This window comes from Spinacia oleracea, chromosome 1, assembly GCF_020520425.1.
Source record: "Spinacia oleracea cultivar Varoflay chromosome 1, BTI_SOV_V1, whole genome shotgun sequence".
Lineage (NCBI taxonomy): Eukaryota > Viridiplantae > Streptophyta > Magnoliopsida > Caryophyllales > Amaranthaceae > Spinacia > Spinacia oleracea.
The window spans coordinates 105,294,660-105,312,288 of record NC_079487.1 but is presented as its reverse complement, the minus strand read 5'-3'; the positions used below and the strand labels follow the sequence as shown (position 1 = coordinate 105,312,288).

General features: G+C 39.2%; 1 protein-coding gene and 1 long non-coding RNA gene across 19 annotated transcripts in view; one reads left to right on the top strand and one right to left on the bottom strand.

The window, feature by feature from the left end:
• The first annotated feature begins 742 nt into the window (after positions 1 to 742).
• The window catches only part of LOC110803497 (uncharacterized), a 29,434-nt gene continuing 12,547 nt past the window's right edge, over positions 743 to 17,629 (top strand). The window contains exons 1-7 of one of the 18 annotated variants that reach the window (XM_056838423.1): positions 2,568 to 2,709; positions 3,734 to 3,859; positions 6,400 to 6,502; positions 6,609 to 6,675; positions 6,771 to 6,813; positions 9,297 to 9,483; positions 10,953 to 17,576. In XM_056838423.1, the coding sequence (XP_056694401.1) occupies positions 11,519 to 17,269 (5,751 nt within the window). In that variant the 5' untranslated portion in view covers positions 2,568 to 2,709; positions 3,734 to 3,859; positions 6,400 to 6,502; ... (2 more) ...; positions 9,297 to 9,483; positions 10,953 to 11,518 and the 3' untranslated portion in view covers positions 17,270 to 17,576. Of the gene's footprint in view, positions 2,085 to 2,567; positions 2,710 to 3,733; positions 3,860 to 6,399; positions 6,503 to 6,608; positions 9,484 to 10,952; positions 17,577 to 17,629 lie in introns of those variants that run through there. The other 17 variants (XM_056838416.1, XM_056838413.1, XM_056838415.1 and 14 more) reach the window with 17 other exon arrangements.
• LOC110803498 (uncharacterized) lies at positions 2,305 to 9,793 on the bottom strand. The gene is made up of 2 exons (XR_008929759.1): positions 9,362 to 9,793; positions 2,305 to 2,700 (listed from the first exon to the last, which is right to left on the bottom strand). It is a non-coding gene; the product is annotated as an uncharacterized lncRNA (long non-coding RNA).

The window sequence follows — 17,629 nt, the reverse complement described above, 5'->3', positions numbered from 1 at the left end:
CAATATTTTTTAATACATAAACAATTAAACCAATAAAAAAAGAAATAAAGTTGATACTCCGTATATTTTCAGAAAAACATTTTTGACGGAAAAACTTTACACTAAGAAATGACATGTCTCACTCCTGATGTATGTTTTAGTATAATGTAATAGATATTCATATATACTAAATTTGTTCGTAAAGTTGTTAAAACTTAATGTTTGCTTGCACTCCTATGCAATATTTAAAATCTAATTAATATATTCAATTTTGTATGTCAAAATAATTATAAAAAGTTGATATTTTAAAAATAAATATCGAGAGGAATCTAACAAGACCTCGCCTATATAATAACATTTTGATGTATATAATATTGAAAACTTACGGTCAAGACCTCGCCCTTATGACTCATCATACCAAAAACGTTGACAAAAACATTATGATTATATAAACTTCATAGTAGAGTTTGAACTTGGGACAAATAAATTAAAAAAATCAAAGTAGAAGTTTATATAATCAATTGTTGTAAATTTTGATCTTCTACTTTGTTTTTTTTTTTTTTACTAAGGCTTTGTTGTTGTTGTTGTTGTCGTCGTTGTTGTCCCAAGTTCAAACTCTACTATGAAGTTTATATAATCATAATGTTTTTGTCAACGTTTTTGTTACAATGAGGATATAAGTGTGCAACCTATCGCAACCAAACACACTACAAGAAAAATTGATTTAGCGACAGCTTAGATTAGTCGCAAAAATAGGAAATTCAGTCGCAAAAGTGGGTTTGCGACTGATGAGCAGTCGCTGGTTGTTAGTCGCTGAAACCCTTGTCACAAAATACTTTTGGCGACGACTACTATTATTGTAGCTAATTTTTTGCGACTAACATTAACGACTTCGCTGCGACTGATGGCCTGTGACATATATCAGAAGCTTGCGACTATAAACAATTTTGGTTAAAGAATAAATCATATGCCGTATTGATTTTAATTTGGTCGGTTCGGATTGAGTTATATTAGGTCTATTGCCAATAGGTTCAGTTAGGTACATCGGGTCAAAATCGGAATTTGTACAATTCAGATCAAGTGATTTATCGCGTAGAATTTGGTGTTCAAATTGAGTAAATTAGGACGAGTAATCGAATACGAGTCCGTTTTACCAGACCGAGACACTTATACAGAGTACTTTATCGGCCAAATAAAGATATTGGAGTATTAATTTGGGGATTAAGAATAAGAAAAGACCAACACGTATCCACATACCCCATCCAATCACTCCCAAATTACAGCCCATCAACACAAACATCTTTCTCTGTCTTTCTACACAAACAAAGCTTAACCTCTCCCCCACCCTCCCACCCCCCACCACACACATCCCCCCTTTCTCTCCTTGTATAAGAATTAATAATCACCCAAACAACCCCTTACTTCCTCTCTCTCCTTCTCTCTCTCTCTCTCCTCAATCTCTCCTTTATCTCTCATCTATTTTCTTGTGTGTTTCAGATTGTTGCGTTCTGCAGGTGGGCGTACTGTTCGATTTAACATTCAATTCCTTGTTTTCTGCATGTCGATATAATCATACCTTTTTTTTTCTTTTCTTTTTTTTGTTTTCCTTTAAATCTAATAATTTTCACACACCCAACAAAAAAAAGTACAAATAAAACCCTAAAATGTTTTCCTTAAATGTGAAAAAACCCTGGAAATTAGTACAGTTTGCAGATCTGAAAGACTGAAAAAAGGCTTGTTTGTGGAAAAATCGGGTCTGATTTGTTTCCAAATTTAGTAAAATTTAGTCATAGATTTTATTGGGTTGGAGGAGTGAGAAATTGACAGAAGAGAGTGAGCACCGAAAGGCAGAAATGGTATTAGCCAGAATGAATTGAGGAATTGTAAGAGAGAGAAAGTGAAGGTAGCTAGAGAGAAGTTGAATACTATTCCTTTTTTGTGCTCACTACTCTTTCTGTCATCTTCCCTTCCAACTCCAACCCCACCTCTTCTTTTATTAATTACTCCGTATCGGTTATGATTTATGCATCCCTACCCATTCCATTATTTTCATATTTTGGTCAATCGATACCAATAATCGATATCAATAAAGTCTTGGTCTAGTGGTAATCACCTCCCCCATTTTCTGTTCTATCAATTATCAAATCTGTTTTGATATACGCATCCCTACCACTATTAATTGTAAATAATAATAATCAGTTTAATATATGGAGTACATTGTAAATAATCGTTTTTGGTATATTATTTGATTTTTGTAATTTTTGATAAAATAGTGATGAGTAAAATTGTTTCCCAAATTCCGATAAAAGTAAGTAATAGCGTGACTTTTGAGGGAGAGGAGACAGATTAGATTTAATAGTAATACAGTACAGGACCATGCTAATCAGGTTCGTAGATATGGATATAGAATACTCCGTAGCTAATTAATTAAGATTAGGTTAGCTTCATCCCCACAAAACAACCCTTTTTTTTTAAATCTAAATTAAGCATTTTTTGTGATTTGGTTTCTATGTTGTTGCTTGCGCATGCGATGATTCGCCTGAATCCATGGCGTCGTTTGAGGAGGAACCAACATGATCATCTTTCTCTCTCTTCCCCCATTGATTCTTCAATAGAATGCTTGCTTGTTGCATCATTTTCTTTGATTTTGCAGCTATCATCAACTACAAATTGATACATTACCAGGACGCCGATAAGGCGATAATTGGCGGCGGAATTGACCTGTTATCGGTATGCATTCGACTATTCAAAAATCTATAATTTCTTTCATGTTTATTTCTATAAAAGAAAATTATTTTAAATCTAGCAATGTACTAACCAGTATATTCAAAATGATATTTGTCGAGGATCGATCTTAGTGTAACGGTGAAAATTGAAATCGTGTTTTATTTTCTTGATCGTGCTATATCATATGTGAGCTGAGCCATGAATTTAGAAGTTCTTTTTTTGTTGAAGCGGATGATCGATCGCTTTCTTCGATCCCTTGATAGATAGATAGGTAGATAATACGTATTGATTTCATTGTTGATTTACTTGTTTATGCTTGATTTGATATGTATTGCATTTTACTTGTTGGTTTAGGAGATGAACTTCGATTTTGTGACAAAGAGTCATTATCATATGGCACATCATGTTAGTTTTGATTAAATAGATGGTGTTTCAATTTGATTGGTTTGAACTTTGAAGTTGTGTATCATGCAGTTATAACTCGACAACTCGACTTTTACAACTGTTGTTGATTTTAGTTTGCTTAATTGTGTGTCTCATACTTAAGCTAAGCTAAAACAAAACTTCCTGCTTGCATTATTTCATTAATTGTGACTTTGTGGTTGTGTCATAGTTGAATATCATTTTCCATACTAACAACCTATGACCTAGCCGACAACATTAAATTTGGGAGATAATCAAGCTTGTATTTAATTCTTCCGTTTCGTAAATATCGCACCATTTTTTGGCACTATTCACACCACAACTTTGGCCATTTTCTGCAATTCATATGTAAGAAAATTGTAGTCATGTGGGGTCATGTTAGATTCGTATCGATATATATTTTCTGAATATTAATTTTTTATAATTTTTACTTACACCTAATTTGATATATTAAGAGTCAAAGTAGTGTGTGAGAGGAGTAAAAGTCAACCTTGATGCGATATTTATGGAACGGATGAAGTATCTAGGATGTTACAGACAAGACGTGCTTTCCAACTACCAATCACTATTAGCGGAATTTAATGATCAATGTGTTCTCTTGCAGATAATTGTCAAGCTAGGATGAATTAATATTCGCTGATTTGAAAACATTTGAAGCTGAGCAACATTTTGCAAACACCTGAATGCTACTTCAAATATTTGGCCCTTAGAGTGCTAATCGCTTCAGCAGGTATGTGGATATGCACATTCTTTCTACACTACAAGAAATTGTAATATGTATATTAATATATATAGATCAGGCTAGTATTTGGTTTATGTTGTTTTTTTTGTTTGTTTCTTAAATTTCATGCTCACACGGAGTTTTGAATTATCTGCCTTCTTTTTTACGCATAAATGGTTGATTGTACAACCTTGTTTAGTATGTTCAACTAGGTATTACAAATGCTTTGAGGCGAAAGCATTTCTTGTTATTCATCACATATACTTCGTAGTAGAATTTATATGCACTCTTCGTTCACATTTTAGATCCTAATTATAGGTGATTTTGTATAGTATTACTGAAAATTTGATGATTTGTTTCTTTATTATTTTTTGTTAAACTTACAACTGATCAATCATTACGGAGTGTATTAGAAATCTTCCAACAACATATTGTAATTTATGGAGTAGTTTCGATAACATGATGTAAGGTCGTGTTTAATTTTGTTAGATCTTTCAACCTGTTTTACCCATGTATCCGAAATGTAAGGATTGTTGTTTTTTCATGTTCGTCATTTGATCAACATTTTTTGTATAGAGCATCGTGGGGCAGCTGATTTTAGATGTTTATGGAAACCATAGGAAGACAAAAGACTAGTAGTATTTTTTGATCGAGTTATAAATAGTATTTTCACAAAGAGTAAACTAAAAAATACTAGAGCTTTAGTAGACATGGTGAATGAGGAAATTAGCTATTTCTAATACCGGTAATCATCCATGTTTATGACATACGGAGTACTAGTACTTCATACTCCGTATTTTTCTTATGCAACATGTAGGACAGTTGCATAATCATTATAAAGCTTGGTTGAATTATTTTGTTGTTGTTGTTGTTTATACTATTTTTACTCATTTGGTTTATGCTAAATTAGGTACGTGCTTGCTTTTCGAGGTTTCTTTTAAATGATTGAATGCAAAATATTGTTGGTCTTTTACATTTTGGGAGGCTGAGTTTGGAGTTTGAAGGAAGACAATAAAGGAAAGTTTTCTTCTTTGTATTAATAAAATAGAGAAAGGAAGATCACAAAAGGATTCTGATTCTGTTTTCTCTCTACTTTAGAACCTTTTGTATATCCTTATTTTCCCCTTTTCTATTGGTGGTAGGTAAAGTTGTGAATTTGTGATGAGAATTTTCTTCTTTAATTTTGTAGATTTTTTGTTTGTACTGTAGTTCTTTGCCGTTGTTTCTGCTAATTGACATTCGTTTATGCGTTGTTACTGTGTAACAAGTACTAGTACTACGTAGTCATCGTGAAACTTTCAGGTGATGAACATATTTATCCCGGCCTGATGCTATATACTTAGGTTCTTATATTTTGAAGCAGATATATTACTTTGGGTTTGTGGTTCATTAGGTGAAAAGAGGCATATTTCTAAGCAGTTATTTGCATGAGTACATGCTTTGTGAGAACTATATAGTGTGTAAGCATGTACTACGTACTACAGTAAAATCGGAGATTGATTGTCCTTTATCTATCTTGAGTTATGATCGGTAGAAGTTTGTTGAATTTCTCATCATTGGAATTATGTTAATGGTTTCTGCTGGGATTCTATACGTACATACAGAATTACAGACTAGGGCTTGAGATGCTAATTTTTATTTGTGCGTTAAGGAAGGATGAGTAGCACTTTGTTATTGGGGGCCAAGGTTTAAGGACATCAGAGAGGAAATTAGTGCTAGCAATCTCCAATGCATGTTAGCATGGAGAATTATATTGCTTATAGGTTGTTTTTTATGGTGCGACATTCAGTTAAAACCACGTATTAGGGGTCGGATGCAAGTGTTTACTCAAGTCGAATAAACCTTTGGGAAAGTACGTTGTTGGCTCTTTCGAATGGTACCAACTGAGAGGTTAATTTGATGTCAATTCTTTGAAGATTGAAGTTGCAGTGAAGGTATTCATTGTCATGTTACAAAAATTAAGGCTGTACTCCCAGGAAATTAAACTGATTAGAATTTAGGTGTGCACGCATCGTGAGTACTTATGTGGTTTTGCTGGCTGTTTGTAGTTGACAACTCTCATGTTTGATGTATAGTTGTTGCTTGTATCAGCCCGAAGCTAAGCCTCCTGCCTCCCTATCTTTGAAAGATTTTATGGCGGATTATTTGGAAAAAGAATATATTACAGAGAGGATTAGGTGGCATGATGGAATGCTTATATGTACTTGACATTTGTGAAAAGCCAGCCAGTAAGTAGATTTGATTTTGTTAACCAAAACAAAAGTAGATTTGATTTTGTTTTGGTGGCTGATTTTCTTTCCTCTAGCTCTCTATCTTTTAAGTTGTCCGAGGAATATATTTGCTGGCTTCTACTAGTTTGTTGCATGATTGGAAGGTTTATGTTGTTTTAGCTTCTTTAGCTTGAGCTTACTACGTACAGCTACATGCCATACGGGATTCGGTTCTATCCCTTTAACGAATGATCTTAGTACGTATACTATTGCACTAATGTTGTTTTAAATGAAGTACGTGGCTGCTTTGATTACATTTTGTTATTTTTATTATTCTAGGTACTTTATCAGTGGATTACAAAGTTCACAATATTCAATTTCCACCACTATGCCACTAAGCTATCAATATAATTATGCCCTGCAATGAATGCATTTAGCAATGGTTTGCGTCCCATAATTATATTCATTTTTGGTTATATTGGTGCATGACCTTTTGGATACTACTCCGTAATTGTTAATGAGATCCTACTCACTTTTTTCTGTTTCAGATCGAGGAATAATCGTCTTTCATGCTTTGGAGGTCATGATATATGTTCGTGTGAAATGTGCCATTTGGTTAGTTTCTTTGTTATTCTAATATTATCTCTAACGAGGCAGCAATAATGATTTTACCCAATTAGTGCATGGTCTTGTTTTTTGCAAGTTATTAGGATAAACTTGGTTAAACTTGTTTCCTCTGCCTGACATCCACGGGTACGTTCTTTTTTCTTGGTACTGGTTAATAAATAATAAGATCGAGCTTTATGTCTTTATCTTAGTATTCTCTTATTATTGATCTGAATTGAAACTGTTCAAGAAAAGTATTACGTGTTAGAGATGTCAGGAAGCGAGAAAAGTTATTAACATGATCTCATTATTCTTAAATCTACCTTGTTAGTCGTTAAACGTGGCAATCAATGCAAGCTTAGGAGTGTTCATACAGGCCTAAACTCCATTACTAGGAATTTTGGTTCTTTATGCAGGTTGCTTATTGCTTTCAACACAAGTATTTTCAATAAAAAAGGGCAAATTTGTCAAAAACTACTCATAAAATTGAGTGTTTGCGAGAAACTACCTTATAAAAAAATGTTGTAATTAATTACCTTATAAAAAAATATGTTGTACTACGTACCTTTTGTTGGATTAGGAACGTAAACTAAAAATGTTGGGTTGACTTTACTATGTGTATTCACGTGAAATCACATGGGAAACGGGTAATTAAATGACACGTGAGATGTAAATCATAAAGTCAACCTACCAATTTTGAGTCAACGTTCATAATTCGGCCAAAGATAATACTTCGTATATTACAACATAATTTTTTATAAGGTAGTTAATTACAACATATTTCATAAGGTAGTTTCTCGCAAAAATAATTTGATAGTTTTTGACAAATTTCTCAGAAAATGTCGGATAAAACTACAAAATAGCTGGAGGTTTTCATTCTTCAAAAATTCTTGTTGGTATATTCTCTAGTGCTATAAAAGAGTGTTATGTTATATTTTCTTTTCTTGTGAATTACATATTTCTGGTTCCTAGTACCCTAAGGTGTATTTAAAATTACTCGAAACACACAACGCAATGAAAAAGATCTATAGTAATACCTAGTGTGCATTTTTAATTACTCAAAGCACTAACACTAGTTGATTACAAATACTTGTTAAGGCCTGTCTAAATATTGGGATTAGAACAAATCTTATGGTAGAAATGCTTCTTGGAGGTCATCATGATATATATATTTTTTGATTTTCGAAAACTTGGGAAAACAAAGTTTTGAATCCATTGAGCAATAAAATCATTATTTCCTAAATTTTCATGAACATCTATAAGATGCCCCCCTTAAAAAAGTTTTCCCTACCCTTTCGAAGAATAGAAATAGTTTAACTAGTTGCATATTGTCCTGGATATATTGCCACAAGGGATAGGATAAGATGAGTCTTTTTATTATTATTTTACTATTTTAAATACGGAGTAGTAATTTTTTTTGCGTCACGGTTTTCTTTATTTTTATTTTATCATGGAAATTGGTCTCCTGGGAATCCAAATGATTTTGTGCACCCCTAGGATTTTGAATTTTGATGGTTAATGAACTTTTTTACTACCTTGACCCAAAAAAAGAACAAAAAATTAAAAGTAGTAGTAGGCAACTATAGCAACCAACCAAAAATTTAATAATGAAAAGTGGGCCTTTCCATTTTGAAAATATTGAAAAATTGAAAGGGCTTTTTTCTTTTAAATTATTTTACAAGTCTCTTAGTTTGGTCAATGGTCAATGGTAATTTTGCTTAATATGGATATCTAATGATTTAAACATTCCATTAGTACCTTGAGGGTGTTGTTTTATGTAACATTTTTCTGGGATGAGAGTTGTGTTTTCCAGGAGATTGAGCTCATATCCCCTTAATTATATGACAAGGCGATTCCAAACCACCCAGATTTCATCCGCTTGTCATATTATTATTTGAATTTTTCACCAATAATTTTAGTGTTACAATGTTCTATTTCTGGCTGCTATATTTTAGTCCTAATTGCTTAGTATATTGCATGTGTATACTTTGACATATATACAATAGTTTTTGGAGTAGTCGTTGATTTTAACTAGGTTAAATCAGTATCAACTCCCAAGTTTTGATTAATGATATTGCCGATGTAGCTGTTCATTGAAATTAAAAATCAAAGTGTTGTTTTAAGTGCTATACGAACTTTCTATTAATGAATTGACTTCACTATCTGGGAAAAGAAGTGCAATTAAGAATTTATGTGTTAGTTGCTGGTAATTAAGTGGACTAAGTGCTGCTGTCTCATCATGAATCCCTTTGTTCAAAGTAATAGCTCAATTTTGTAGTTTATTACTGTAGTTAATTATGAAAAAACTAATCTAATTATTCATTAGGAGAATATTTATTGTTTATTTATCGCCAGATATGCAAAAAGGACACTAGTTCTTATGAATCTAAAAGTAAATATTCTAGGCTATATTTAGTGAGTGATTTCTACTGCAGAAATGTCTTCTTTTTAAAATCAGGAGTTACCTTTAATTATTTGTTGTTTTATACGAAGTACAATTTGAACTAAAACAAACAAACAATTTGAACTTACCTTTTACTACTCCAATGAGTAGTTTTGTCAAACACTTCTTCTTGAATCAATTAATTAACAAAAACATTGAAAGCTTAATGTAAACTACTCTACAACAGCTAGGTTTGCTATACAGACCCAAACTTGAACCGGTGTTTGAGACTTGAAAGAGCACTGAGCGTACCTGTGCGAAAACCAGATGAAGCTAGAGTTTGCTGATGGATTTTGTTAATCGGTATGGTGTATTTGGACGGCTTGGGATGCGATACGAAGCTTCGTTCTAGAAGACCGGACTTGAACGGTACGGTGAGTGCATGATTTACTGCCAGTTCTCTCTCTTCTTGATCCACTTTGCTTTCATACATGAAGCAGGAAGTGAAGTTTGCTTTGAGTGGCCTCTTCAGTTCAATTCCCTGTTCTATTTTGTGGTGGTATTTTTTGGTTGTTCAAAAGTGGTAACCTGCAATATCTCCTAATTTGTATCATAAAAAAGGTGTCATATGAACTTATATTGATGTCATGTCTTAGTCTTAGTCTATGTGCATCCTGGTGTAGCACCACAACGTATAGTTATGTCTTGTGTTACATGAGTACATGACAAACTAATTGGTCTATTAGTATTTCACGTCTACTTTACTTTAGTCTCCATTTGTTTAAACAGAGAATCAAACAATTTCCAAGAGAAAATATTGAGGGAAAATAGTTTTTATTTGTTTGTTTCCTTTCAAGAAAACTTATTAAGAAAAAGTGCATAAAAGTGGAAAGAGAGATGGATAGGATCGGGAAGAGACAAAGAAATATAGGGTAAAATGTGACATTTCTTCTTTGGATAATTGTTTTTTAACTACCTAATAAAATTCGAAAAAATACTTTTATCACCTAAAAAACCAAAACTTGTATTTTATCGCCTAAAAAGAATTTAGAACTTCTTTCTTACCACCTGAAAAAAAAAATGGAAAATAGATGCAAAAGTTACGTTGGGGGCGCAATAACGGAAATATTTTTTATATGTTCTCTTCTTCTAAGATTTCATGCATTTAACTCTCTTCACTTCTCCCGTTTCCTTATCTTTAATGAATTCACATAATTTTTCACCATCGTTAATTCACAAAATTGACAAAATTTAATTAAAGTAAAGAGAGAAGAGTATAAGTGTTAAAGAAAATTACACAGGAGTGTAAAACATTGGAGGAAAATTGAATTGAATTAGGTAGCCGCACATGAAAATTTCATCTATTTTTTCGTTTTTAGGTGGTAAAAAAACAAGTTATAATTTTCTTTGGGTGGTAAAATACAAGTTTAATTTTTTAGGTGGTAAAAACTAATTTTTTGATTTTTATAGGTGGTAAAAAACTATTTATCCACCTTCTTTTTCAAAAGGAATTTTTTTTTATCCTTAAAACAAACGACGAAAAATGAGAGTTATTTTCCGGGAAAGTATTTTTCACAAAAAAGACGGAGTCTTACTATTATTTTCCGGGCTAGTATTTTACATTAAAAAAAAAGTGTCTTAATTTGGATGTGTATTCATTTTACATATGTTGTTCAGCCGAGGTTTTATGTGTCTTGGTTGCAACATATCGTCCCTAGGTCGACTTTGTGCATGCTTCATGCTTTGGTTTTCGTGCCATGGCATCGGCTGCGTGCTGTGTTTGGGTTATTTGGAAAAATATATTGTCTTTTGTCGTTTGAATTCTGGGCCTAAGTTGAAACAAACAGACCATAACTAGTGGGCGAATTACTCAAATTTGTAACGTTATTACTTATTACTCCAGGCATTAGTGTGACTGTCTGAGCGCGCAAGAGCATCGCAATGGAGTAGTGGGAGTTGATTAACTTTAAATAGTGTTTGGGCTCCCAATTAATTCTCAATTGGGCCACTAAGTCCAAAGCCCAATGGCTCTAAACAACAACATCAAACCTACCAATGGCTATTCAGCCATCCATTAAGGCCCAAGGCCCAATAACAATAAGTGACCTATGGGCATTTATTATGCAAACACTATAAATAGGCCGCCAAGGCTCACACCTCAAGGTACGTCCAATTTATCGCCTTAAGACTACTCTTCTAGAGAACTTCTCTCTAGAATCCGAGCATCATTCTTACTTAGGCATCGGAGGGGCTTTCCTCGGAAACACCCCCGAGGCCAGTGACTTTGCTCTTGTGCAGGTGAATTCGGACTCCACTCATTCAAACAAGCAAGATCTTCAACACATACAAAAGGGCCTTCATTCGAAGCCCATTGTTTCCATCTTTACAACACCGGAACAATTTGGCGCCGTCTGTGGGGAAGAACACTTCAAAGCCTTTGGAAGACATCAACCACCTCTTTCCGCGAAAATGGTGAATGATGTTGTTAACAATGACGACGATATGATGGTGCGGTCAGATTCAGAATCTGACCAAGAGGGGCACCCTCAATCGATGGCGAGGTCACAGCCAAGCAGAGCTACGACCGCCACAAATGCAGGACCTCCGATTCCAACTAGGGAAGAGCTCACTGCGGCCATGACCATCATGCAAAACTTCCTCTTCAATGAGAAGCAGCAAGGACTGGCAAACGACCGCAGAGAAGAGAGGAGGACCAGGCGAAGGCTGAACGAGCCACCCAGTGCGGAAGTGTCCAGACCCGAACGAGAACTCCTTCCCTTGACAGGAACACACTTGACGTCGAGGTGGACGGAAAGCACGTGGGACACCCAAAAAAGGGCACAACAGCAACCAGATTGGTTTGCGAGACCATCGCCTACTCCAACAGCTCTCCAAAGCGAATCAACTACTCGTAACACTCGGATCCGAAGCTCGGTGCTCAGCAGGTTGAGGCCCTCGGTCCACTCAAGGTTAAGACCTTCGATCCACACGAGACTCGGGGTAGGTGAGTCGAGCAGATCTGGCGAACGACCCGAGGTCAGTAGCCGAGAAAGAAGAAGAGACAGGAGGCATGATCGAACCCCTAGCCCCCATCGTACGCCCGAACGTTCTAATCATAGAACCTCGGCAAACGAAGGCATCAGGGCTAGACTCGGGAAAAGAATCATGACTCCTACGTCATCCCCTTTCTCGGACGAGCTGATTATGGAAGAAATACCGAAGGTAAGACTGCCAGCTCACCTAACCTACAGCGGAATCACAGATCCGAGGGATCATGTCATCTCCTACGAGCAGCAAATGTTCTTGAGTCCCTACTCCGAAGCATGCTGGTGTAAATACTTCCCAACCACGCTAACCGGAGTGGCGGGAGAGTGGTTTAGATCGCTGCCGAAGGGATCGATCAAGAGCTGGAAAAAGCTGAAAAAGAGATTCTGCACACAGTTCGTGAGCAACAATCGCCCCGAGCGAACCACAGCAGAACTGACCTCAATCCAACAAGAAAGAGACGAAAGTCTGAGAGAATTCATGGCCAGATTCATGAAGGAATCAACAAACATACCAAACTTGCAGCCAGACGTGGCCATCTTCGCCTTGAAGCACGCGCTCCAGGAAGGGAAGTTCCGTGACGAACTCTCAATGAAGAACCCCTCCAGAATAGCTGACGTGCTCCAAATGGCTGACGCGTTCATCAGAACCGAGGAGTTCAACAAGGCCGCTGCAAGACTGAAAGGATCGTCGGATCCGAGAGACACAAAGAATACCCAGAGCAAGCCCGAGGGTAGCTCAAGGAAGGGGAAAGAGAAAGTAGGAGCTAGAGAGATGAGCCCGAAGAAAGACGGGAGAAGGGGTGAACTTCAACCCAAGTACACCAACTACACTCCACTAGCTCTGCCCCGAAAGGAGATATTCAGCCTCAACAGAAATGACGAAAAGTGGAAACTACCTGGGAAGCTCAAGTCCAACCCAGCTCGGAGAAACAAGAACAAATGGTGCGAGTTCCATGATGACTTCGGTCACCATACCGAAGAATGCAACTCGCTGAAAGACAACATTGAGGACCTCGTTCGCCGAGGCTACCTGAAACAGTACTTGTTAGACCGAAGGGAGGAAAAAGAAAAGGCCGCAAGCGGCAAACAACACGAGCAACCCCAGAAAAGGGTCTACGAAGCAACAGGGCACAAGAAAAATGACATCCTAGTGGTGTTCGGGGGACAGAAGTCCGGCCAGGCCAGCAAAAAACACCTAAGAGCCCTCTCCCATCGGGTCAACTTCAGCGCGGTGGGAGACAACCAGCCACACCCCCCGAACATGACCTTCACTGCTGATGATTGCTTCGGAGTCCAGTACAAGCATGATGATCCTCTGGTCATCTCCATGGACCTCAATAACCACAACGTACATCGAGTATTAGTCGACGGAGGAAGTGCCGTCAATATCATCTTCAGAAACTGCTTCGAGCAGCTGATCCTCGAAGAGCCAGAGGAAGCACTGACGAAAGTCAGTTATCCTCTGATCGGATTCAACGGATCCGCAGCTATCCCTCGAGGAAAGATCACCCTGCCAGTCACAGTGGGCGAAGGCCAGGCAGCAAAAACCCTTCGGGACGAATTTTTGGTGATGGACTGCGACTCCGTATACAACGTAATCATGGGGAGAACCATGATTCACAAGATGCAAGCAGTCCCCTCCACATACCACCAGCTGATGATATACGTCTCGGATGCAGGATTCGCCGAACGAATCAGGGGTGATCAAGAAGTGGCGAGAAGAACCTGCCACACTGCTGTCCGAAAGCCCAAACTAGAGGACGGCCCCGAGGAAGAAAAAGGAGCTAAGGGAGAAGAAAGCGAGGCAAAAAGAAGAAGAGCAAGCACGAGCAGCTTGTCTCCCGCAGAAGTTGATGCTCGCCCCGAAACCCTATCTCCCGAACCAGATCAAGAAATGGAGGATATCTTCCTCGAAGATAATTCAGACAGGAGCGTCCGAATAGGCAAGGGCCTAAGCTCGGGGCTCCGAATCGATTTGATCCGACTACTCAGGGATCACAAAGACATCTTCGCATGGTCAGCAGCAGATATGCCAGGGATAAATCCGAAGCTGATTTGTCACAAGCTGGATGTCAACGCTGAAGCTCGGCCAATCAAGCAAAAAAAGAGAAATTACTCCTCGGAGAAAAGCAAAGCCATCGCCGAGGAGGTTAAAAAGTTGCAAGAGGCCGGATTCATCGAACCATGCATGTATCCGAAGTGGCTGGCCAACGTGGTGATGGTCAAGAAAGCGAACGGCTCATGGCGAATGTGCGTAGATTTCACAGATCTGAACCGAGCCTGCCCCAAAGACTGCTATCCCCTGCCAAGGATAGATCAACTGGTTGACTCCACCAGCGGCCATGCACTGCTCAGCTTCATGGATGCCTTTTCAGGCTACCACCAAGTATTCATGCACCCCGATGACAGGGCAAAGACAGCGTTCATCACAAGCGCAGGAGTGTTCAACTACAAAATGATGCCTTTCGGCTTAAAAAATGCCGGAGCCACCTACCAGAGGTTAGTTGACCACGTCTTCGCCGACCAGAAAGGGAGGAACGTGGAGGTTTACGTGGATGACTCCATCGTAAAAAGCATCAAGGAGGAAGACCATGTCAAAGACTTGGCAGAGACCTTCGGAAATCTGAGGAAATACAGCATGAAGCTGAACCCAAAAAAATGCGTCTTCGGGGTGAAGTCAGGGAAATTCCTCGGATTCATGGTGAGCGAAAGAGGAATTGATGCGAACCCAGACAAAGTCCAAGCGGCATTGGATTTACCCGAGCCGAAGACCAAGAGAGATGTGCAGAGGCTAACCGGCAGGTTAGCCGCACTAACAAGGTTCATATCAAAAGCCTCGGACAAGGGAGCCCCCTTCTTCAAGGCACTGAAACCAAAGAACCTCCCCGGAGGAGAAGCAGAACCAGTCAAGAAAAAGGGGGTCCCGAGGAAAGTGGATCCCGAACTGATATGGGAACAGGAGCAAAAAGAAGCTTTTCAGCAACTCAGAGCCCACCTAGCTCAACTGCCGACACTGGCCAGACCAAAGGAGGGGGAAACCCTGTACCTATATGTCGCAGTTAGCCCTGGAACCGTCAGCGCAGTGCTTCTTCGGGAAGAAGAAAAGAAGCAACAGCCAATCTACTTCACCAGCCGAACACTTACAGGAGCCGAAACCCGGTACCCACTCATCGAGAAAGTCGCATATGCAGTAGTGGTAGCTGCACGAAAACTGAGGCCATACTTCGACTCCCACCAGATCACAGTGCTAACTGACCAACCGCTCGAAAAAGTACTCGACAAAATAGAGAGGTCAGGAAGATTGGCTGCCTGGGCCTTCGAACTATCAGAGTTCGGCATCAAATATCAGCCGAGGACAGCAATCAAAGCACAAGCATTGGCAGACTTCTTGGCCGAGTGCTCATACCAGGAAATGTTGGATGATACGAAAAGCACTTGGGAGGTCTTCACTGACGGATCTTCCACAGTAAACGGCTCAGGGGCAGGAGTTGTACTAATCCCCCCGACGGGGAAAAGCATAGAGTATGCATTGAAGTTCGGCTTCAAAGCAACCAACAACGAGGCCGAATACGAGGCCGCAATCGCAGGGATAGAGCTTTGTTTATCCCTGGAGGCCGAACATGTTCGCCTCAAAACTGATTCCCAGCTTGTAGCCAACCAGATCCGAGGAGAGTATGAGGCCAAATGGCCCAGCATGACAGCCTATTTAGCAAAGATTAAATCCTTAACGTCAAAGTTAAGATCCTTTGAAGTCATCCTCATTCCCCGAGGACAGAACGCGCAAGCAGACGCACTGTCAAAACTCGCAAGCTCGACACTCATCGACCTAAACAGGTCGGTCCACGTGGAAGTTCACCAGGAGAGAAGCATCGACTTGCTACCCACCACAGTATGCAGCTTACGCACCGAACCGAGCTGGATGGACGCAGTAGTTGCATACAAAGAAAGGGGAGAACTTCCTGAAGATAAGCTGCAAGCGAGAAAACTGAAAAGATTCAACAGATGGTTCATCATCAGCGCCGAAGGAGAGCTCATGAGGAAATCATTCTCTGCTCCGCTGCTAAAATGTGTGGGTCCAACAGACGCTGACTACATCCTAAGGGAAATCCACCTCGGGATATGCGGAAACCACATTGGAGGTAGGACATTAGCACATAAAGCCCTTCGGGCTGGGTACTGGTGGCCCACTATGGTTTCCGAGGCAAAGCAGATGGCAAGGAAATGCGAGAAATGCCAAAAGTTCGCACCAGCCATCCATCAACCAGCTCAAGCCCTACAATCAACACTGTATCCCTTACCATTCGCACAGTGGGGGTTAGACATCATTGGTCCCTTCCCCTCAGCGACGAACCAGAAGAAGTGGTTGATTGTAGGAGTCGACTATTTTAGCAAATGGATCGAAGCCGAAGCTGTCTCCTCCATCACCGAACCTCAGGTCCGCAAGTTCATATGGCAGAACATCATCACAAGGTTCGGCATACCAAGACTGATGGTCTTCGACCACGGGAAACAGTTCGACAACACCCCGTTGCAAAAGTGGTGCAAACAGTTCGGCATACACCTAGCATACTCGGCAGTCTGTCACCCACAAAGCAACGGGCAAGCCGAAGCCGCTAACAAACTCATCCTCAACGCACTCAAGAAAAGAGTCGAGGATGACAAAAACAAATGGTTAGAAGAGCTACCCGGAACGCTATGGTCCCTTCGGACCACTGAAAAAGAAGCTACCGGACAAACACCGTTCCACCTTGTATACGGATCCGAAGCTGTAATTCCTGTGGAAATCGGAACAGAAAGCCTGAGGATCCAGGCATACAACAGGTATGATGGGCTCCAAGGAGAAAGCAACAACCAGCTTCTATCCGAAGCTCTCGATCTACTGGATGAAGCTCGGAACGATGCAAGGACACTCAACGCAGCCTATTTGCAGAGGGTCAACAAGCATTACAACCGAAGAGTCAACGCCAGACCCCTAAAAGTCGGTGATCTAGTACTCAGAAACGCCGCCTCGGTTCAGAAAGGACGGATCCATGGCAAACTCTCAGCCACTTGGGAAGGACCATACATCATCCATTCCGAAAAAAGGCCAGGCACGTATATGCTGAAACAGTTAGATGGAACAATTCTGAAGAACCATTGGAATACCGATGTTCTCAAGAAATATTTTGTATGATCTCTGTCTGTAAACCAAGTAAGTTGTTTAATGAGAAGAGGAAAGCCATTGGCACCATGTGTTTCATTAAACTTATCTCTACATTTATTGTCCCTTTATATATATATGCAGCCTCGGATCTGATCAATCCGAGACCAAAAATAGGTTGACTTTGCCCATTCCTTGATAAAATGCAAGAAATGACCAAATCATACACTTCAGGGAACCGTCCAGAATCCTCGGATTCGCGGTACCCTAATAAAATTTGTTCGCAACAAACAGTCGCTCGAATCAAGTTATAAAACTCCGGCTCAGATCCACGGATCGCCAAAGGCATAACTAAAGAGGCAGACTAGCGATCTCTTGCCCAGGTTTCCGAAC